We start from the raw sequence: 7,403 nt of genomic DNA, 5'->3' as shown, positions 1-7,403 counted from the left end.
CACCAGGAATAGCTACAGCAAGGCAACAAGAACTCTCCTCCTGTTGCACCTCCACAGCACCACCCCAGACCAGACTTTCACCTCTGTGGCTGCAGGGGAGAGGGGCAGGTACACACAGCTGCACAGCACCCACGACACTCACAGCCTGTCCCCACAGCCTCCCTCATCAGCAGGATGTGTGTGGTCAGCTGAGGCCAAGGAAACTGAAATCAAAGCCCGCTTGGGAAGCGGGTGACACTGAAAGCCAATAGGGTGCACCTTAAACACACCCCAAAGTCTCACATCACTTGTTTCCTACTGTTTTTGTTTAAACAGCTGGTAATGGCATGCATAAGTTCCAGATGAACTACAACAGTTAGATCCAGACTGGCCCTTTTTTCCCCAATCTCCCCTGTGTGCAGTCCAGACAGGGGTTGGGTGGCACTGTGCCATGCAGGCTGGTGTCTTAAAGGCTCACTTACAGAGAGCCATGCTGTTGACTGGCAGGGTTTCTGCTCCTATCCCAGTCATTTGTACACAGTCATCTGGTCTCCACTATTCTCACTTTCCTCTCTATGGTTAAGCAGGGTATTCTACTGGAAAAATAGTTCAGTGAAGCAAGTCACACATCCAGCTCTGAACAAGACACAATTCAGCCGGCATATCTATAAATGCCTAGATAAAATGTGGACAATAGTTCAAAGACTAGGCAAGGTCACTCACTACTGTCAACTGCATATTAGAAAATACATCACTGACACAAGAAATATGTCATTCCTTGGATAAGGAGGCAGAGTATCTCCATTCTACCTAAGCCTTGTTAGACACAGTTAACGATGAAGAGACTTTGCGGTGCTATGCCTTAATACATGGGAAGTCACACAGTGCAGCAGTTCATGGAGCAAACAACTCTAAGACGCCAGCCTTGAAGACTTGGAGAAGGGAAGCAGCATTCTTCAATATTAAGAGAAATGCTGCAGTGGTAACTGACAGCATTAAAAATATACTGTCAAGCCTCTCAGTTCCCCAAGTTAACCTAATGCTAAATATGAAAAATAACTTTGGTTTTAGGTATGAAAAGATGCAGCTATAGCCAAACTGATTTACAGCTTCACCTGTAACAATACAAGAGGAAGAAAGCCCAAGTCTGATAAAAGAAAGACTACACCACTGGGACTTACCTATAAATTCTAATCTTTGTCACCAAACATCAGGTCTTGTTTTGAGTTATGCATTTAAGATCTTAGCAATCACAGCAAAAAAGGGTATCACCAGGCTGAGCAGCAGCATTACAAACTAGTGTAAGGAAGATTACAGACCTGAGATGTGGGATTTGGAATACCCACTTCATCTCTTTTATTGAAATTGCTGAATACTTTATATTACACTATTTTGATTCAAAATGGATTTTTTATAAAAAGAAACCATTGTTGAAACTGAGAAAGCCAGCCAAAAGGAACAATGAAAAGTCTCAAAAAATTCTGACCAACGCATGTACTTGTACTATGCTTTGAAACCCTATCACCGCCCATAATTTAATTTAGGAAACACCTGGAGAAGATCAAGACTGAGCAAAGCTGACTGGCATTCACTGCCAGCAATGTTTCAAATCAATGACCATGGCCAGGGCCATAACATAGAGCTAGAACTTAAGACGGTCAGAAAACATTGGCCTAATTCTTTTTTTCTTCTAACTAATACCAGAGAGAGGTATTGTGCCCACTAGGGCTCCTCTAGTTGTTGGACTTTTCTCAGTGATCACAAACTGGCAGTGCAGATTGCGCTATAGGAATTCTGCCTCTATGTCCTTGCAAACTGGCTCTCTGTGCAGTCGGCCTAGTCCAGCCATAATCTAGGAAAAAGAAATAATAAATCTTTGGGTGCTTATCAGCTGCTTAGGCAAATACTGATGAAGTCAGTCATGTGACCAGTACCAAAAAAATATCATGCAAACAACAGCAACCATTTCAGGCTAAAGCTATACAGAGTTGTACCTTTCAGTCAATACCTTTGAACCAATGATCTGTTTAAATTAGAATGGATATTCAAACTTACAGGATAAATTAGACCAGTTCCAAAATTTACATCAAATCATCCCAACGCACAAGTTCTGTTTTTTCTTGTCTTACAATGGGTGAACCCACAGAATAATACCCTGCCGGCAGGAAGAACATGTTGCTATTAAGCAAACCTGAGTAGTGAGGATCAATAAATACAAGGAGTCAAAATGCTAGTAGTCAGATCACTTGAGACTCAGGAGCCAGGGGCTTCATTCAGCCTTAATCCCTTCCTTTCAAAGGTTTCTCTTTTTTAAGCAAGTATTTAACACCTATGCTGAGGCTTAAAAAAAAAAACCAAACAAAAAGATGTGTGTCCTGGCTAGAGAGAATCAATGTAACTCAGCCAACTGGGAGCCCAGTCATGGCTGAACAGATCATTGTAAACAACCAAGAAATCTCTCTCTTCTTCCCTTTTCAATGGTTTCTTGTTAAAGGCAAAATTCAGAAAAATCTTTCAGGCTGAAGTCCTCTTATTTGGTTGGAAATGTTGTCCTGTTATATATAATTTCTCTATACATATATATCTGATTAGGCACAAGGGGGTCATTAAATATTCAACAAGTCCTCATCACTATCATCATGAAATGATACTGTATTTGTAGAGTTCTGTGTCTGCTGCTGGCCTGGCTTGGCTTTTCCTTTCTTTTCCTTTCCCCCATTCAGCAAATAAGCTTTATCACTGCCAAGACTGGGCAGCTTCTTTTGTGGGTGCTTGTCTAGTCCTCTTCCTGTCTGAATCTTTACATCTGGAATGGTTAACACTTCATCCTCACTGTCCAGGTCATCCACATGGAGAGAGGTAAAGGCTTCAGACGTAACAGACTTGGTAGTAACATGACCATTCTCCTGCCCTCCTTTTGCTGTTCTTTGATTTGGTGCTGCGATTTCCTCCATAAGCCACTCTGTTTCATTCTCATTAGCAGCTTCTTCACTGTTTATCTGCAAGAAAACAACAAAGACCCACAATGCAGGAGAAGATCGTGTATACCACTCTAGACTCTGCTACACACTTACCTCCCCAGTCAACAGACCCCACACCACACACAGTCTTAGGTTTAACTTAGTCATAAGATAATACTGCAATGGCATGCTTTTCATTATGTCTCTCTCCGTCTTGCTCTTCCTGTACACTTTGCGTTGTTTAGCTGTTTATGCACTTGCTCTTCATTTCCTCAACTCCAATCTGCCTTTCCCATTTCACAATATAAATGTAGATATCTCAGCTATGTGGCTGTCCTGAAGCCTAACAGTATGGTTTCCATGCACTAAAGGAACTAGGAATTAAGGGGAATTAATAAAAGATTCATATTAAGGAAACTCTACAGGTAACAAAATCTTTTATTTTGCCACTGTATTATTACCTTTGTGTATTTGTAGGAAACAGCCGATGTTCTTCTGCAGCAGTTTGTTATCTTGTTTATGACAATTTCCCTAAGAAAAGGAAAGAATACTGCATTAGGAAGACTGTATCCCTCTTATTAGCCCTCACTTTTCTTCACTGGATTTTCACCATCAATATAAAACATTTCACCAAGAAAGCTGCAAGCTATTACACAGTAACACTTGACCCTGAACCACTCTAACAAAATGAAGCTCATGACGATGTACATCTTCCTCCTTACCACAGCTTCAGGGTGACTTCTGAAACACCTCTAGCCTTTACATTTAAGGTAAACAAACAAACAAACTTGTCTGGAAAGCAGAGAATCAGCAGGACTTGCACTTACTCCTTGATGCTGTTGTATGGCTCCAGCTTGACACCATGAGAGATCAAATACTAACAATATTGTCACATTGTTTTATCCTCCTTAATTAGCAGTTGTATACAACAAAGACTAGCCCAATTCAATTGTGTATTCCAGTACTCTTTACATGGGCCTTCAGACAATAATTAATGGGGAATTAAAAACAAAAAAACACAGCAACTTGACAGTTGAGGCAGCCAACTGAACACCAGAACTTAAATCTCTAAAGTTTACTACTTCTCTCTCTCTGAGGAAACCACATCCTACCAATGAAACTTTGAAAGCCTCCCAATCATTTCTTACCTTCTCTCTTTTTTGTAGAACAGCAAAATTATTAAGCATGCAGTAAGAACCACCAGGAGGACACTCAGCACTGCCCCAACAGCCTGACTTCTCCTTGAAAGGCCTTTATGTACTTGGGCCTCCTGATCAGTCTGGTGCTCATTGCTTCCTGGATCATTGGTTGATCTAACAGCGTAAATTGGGAAGAAAAGGATGAGCAAGATTTATTGACCAGATGCATCAAACTGGATTAGAAACAGCAAATTCAAAGAAATTGAATATGCCACACCATCCTGCCAGGCCTATCTAACAGCTATAAAGACATTAATTTAGAAGATTTCATTTTAATTAAAATCACTGAAAAATACAATGTATTTATGTACTGTGCCTACATCCCGGTATGCTTTCTAACAGTGTACAAAACTGATGACAGTCAAGACTGAAGTGCACGATTAGGCACTCCAGAGCTTACACAGCAGCAGATATCCACACAAAGCTGCTATTTTAGAACCTAACCTGCACTTGAGCAACCTGCAAAAGCTACAGTAATTACTTACCTTCCAGATGACTATAACAGACCAAACCCCCTCAACAGCTATTTGCCTGGGTAAATCAGAATAAACAGTTTCTCTGTGCTTTCAAATCAGTAGCCAGGAAGTGAACAGTCCTATAGAGAAGTAGTCACCCCATTCTTTGCAGCGAGGCTGCCTACAGGTCAAGACTGCTGGTAAGCACCTAGATACAGTCACTCTGCTTTTAATACTGTCACCTCATGTCTCCTTTCTGGAACTGCAGAATAAGCTGATAATTAATTCCAGAAATACCTCATTGTTCCTCTAAGACCTGTAATGATTTTTACTCCAGCTTAAAGAAGTGGGCAGATGGCTTTTCAGTTTTCCAAGCAGTAAGGCAAAGAGGACAAAAAAACCTTACCCCAAAACTGGTTACTCCTCTCAGCAACATGAAACAGCATATTCTGTCAGCTACAGTAGATTTTACTGAGTGAAAACAACAATATTAATTCCACTGTGCCTCTCCATTTCCTGTGCAAACGGGCAGATTAGGTCCAGATCAACTTGGCAAGCTTTTATTTAGCGATCATGTGCCAAGAATTACGTAGGTGAACACCAGTTCCACTTCTCCATGCATCTATTACTTTTTTAGCTTCCCCCCCCCCCCATCACTGTGATGAATATGTACAAAAAAGCCTTTAGCTAAGAAGTGCAGGCAAGAACAGAACTGCTTTCAGAAAATGGTTAACTACTCACATTAATGGACACACAGCCGATGTGTACCAGGTAAATAAATACTGGCAATCCGCTGTCTCATGAAGAAATTCAGGGATGCCTTCCTTTACTTGTAAACTGCAGTGGAAGAAAATAGTTGAAGACACAGACTTTGATTCATCTTTACCGCATCTGGAGTCTGATGAAAATATGACATCCAAGTCACCATCTACAATGAGAAGAAAATGTTATCATTTACTGCTTCCTTGAGAACAGTCTATTAAAACCAGATCTTGGAAGTTATGTATTTGTTCTCCAGTAACAGCTTATACTTCGCAGTATCTACAGGTGAGCCTACACTTTTACATAGCTGACCCTATCAGTTGCTATGGAACAGCAGACTAAGTTCTTTACGAGAAAAAAGTATCTAAATAAAGGAGATCACTGCTTATGCAGCACAAGCACAGACGAAAACAGGAGACCAAGTCTTCTATCTTGCACTGTTTCTTCCAGTTTTTTAACAAATGTCAAGCCCAAAACCTATTAAGGCCATGGTCACAACTAAGCTTACACAGTAAGAAAAAAAAGCAACCTAAATTCTGCTAGACAGACTCTGAATACCTTTACAGAAACGGATTAGCACAGATATCATGCAACAAAAACCATTTCTGATGAAGCAATTCATATGGAACATCAAGCAATTCTGGTTAATAAGCAAATACTTACCTTCAACATAATATCTAGCTTTTGTAGTAGAACCAATTCTCCGAAAGCGATGTTCATTAGTTTTAACCTGGCAGATATTTGCTCCAGAGCATTCTGGGATACTTGAGTTTCTTATACCAGAAAGTTGAATTTCATATACATATTTATCGCCATTTGTCCGAATGTCACCAGAAGCCATGTACAACCTGAGGAAACAGAGAGCAGGTCTACCCTTAAGTCTAAACTCATAAATTTAGGTTATTGTCAAGACATAAGACTGGCAACAGTGGTAGCTACTACACTGGTTGATTCCAGAGCAAGATGGAGTGACTGATTCTGCAACCAGAAAAGATGCAGGACTGAGGCTTCCTAACTGAAGATTAGAAATTAGGATTATATTTAACAAACATAATCTAATAAAGAACAAAAAAAAAGCACATTTTCTAGTTATACTGCCCTCACTGAGTACATGAACATGTACACACCTCCAAAGAATTAAGATAAACCAGAGACAAAAGCATGATTCAGCAGTTCATACACAAACTAGCCTACTGACCGTAAAACCTATACTGTGTGCTCTGTAGCTATGATAAATAGCATAGCTTAGCTGTCTTCTCTAGCAGGATAATTGGTTCTACCATAACCGTTACCAAAGTACTCTTTACAAATGTATCCTTTCACATTGCTGGTCAGAGTGAGAATGCTCCAAGACGCCCAACTATTTGTTTTAGGCATCTGCTCAAAGGCTGAGCTTGCCAAAATATGACTTGCCTTTAATCTCACATTACACCAAGTTTATAATTTTGTCCTGACTTCCTCTCCTCTTTCATTTTTGGAATTTGGTTTTTTTACTTACTTGTCATAAACATCCCCTAAAGAGAAGTTTTTTCCAGTTGCAGGATTAACAACTATTCCATTCACCACCTCCACCTCCTGCTGCTTCACAGCACAAGCCGCACGCGTGTCCCAAGCGATGTAGTAAGCACAGTTTTCTTCATCAATCCTACCAAATAACAGACACAACTGATGATTCCAGGAAATACTAACAAGTGCTTAGTATCTTGAGAAAGGGAAGACATATAGCTGCTAACTTATGTGTGGGAATATCCTGTCTAAGTATCATGCCAAGAGTAAACTAAAATAGTCAAGTAGCGCTCAAAACCCCTCCTTGAATAATTGCACTGAATTTTTCAGTAGTCCAAGACCTAGAAGACCCAGCTGCAGCTGAATATCCCACTTCAAAAGTTCCAGAAGTCAAACAGCATATCAGAGGGCTTTATCAAAATATTTTAGCCAAACACATCACAGTGCTCTTGGCATGTTTAATGTGCTGCATATTATTTAACTAGAACAAGGAGCATAAGCTAGTCAGATTTTGCTGACTGGTTCTTTTACTGATACAGAGC

The 7,403-nt window shown here is 40.3% G+C and overlaps 1 protein-coding gene across 1 annotated transcript in view; it reads right to left on the bottom strand.

The window, feature by feature from the left end:
- Nucleotides 1–1,299: 1,299 nt before the first annotated feature.
- IGF2R (insulin like growth factor 2 receptor) overlaps nt 1,300–7,403 on the bottom strand; it is a 54,242-nt gene continuing 48,138 nt past the window's right edge. The window contains exons 43-48 of the mRNA XM_057407076.1: nt 6,854–7,000; nt 6,019–6,203; nt 5,335–5,521; nt 4,088–4,252; nt 3,401–3,470; nt 1,300–2,978 (exon numbers count right to left, since the gene is read on the bottom strand). Coding sequence (XP_057263059.1) covers nt 2,586–2,978; nt 3,401–3,470; nt 4,088–4,252; nt 5,335–5,521; nt 6,019–6,203; nt 6,854–7,000 — 1,147 coding nt within the window. The 3' untranslated portion in view covers nt 1,300–2,585. The remainder of the gene's footprint in view (nt 2,979–3,400; nt 3,471–4,087; nt 4,253–5,334; nt 5,522–6,018; nt 6,204–6,853; nt 7,001–7,403) is intronic.

The sequence above is a fragment of the Pezoporus wallicus genome, unplaced genomic scaffold (assembly GCF_028554395.1).
Source record: "Pezoporus wallicus isolate ANWC-B61680 ecotype Strahan unplaced genomic scaffold, APGP_CSIRO_Pwel_v1 scaffold_6362, whole genome shotgun sequence".
Classification (NCBI taxonomy): domain Eukaryota; kingdom Metazoa; phylum Chordata; class Aves; order Psittaciformes; family Psittacidae; genus Pezoporus; species Pezoporus wallicus.
The sequence above is the reverse complement of the archived record's forward strand: the minus strand, read 5'-3'. Positions and strand labels throughout refer to the sequence as shown.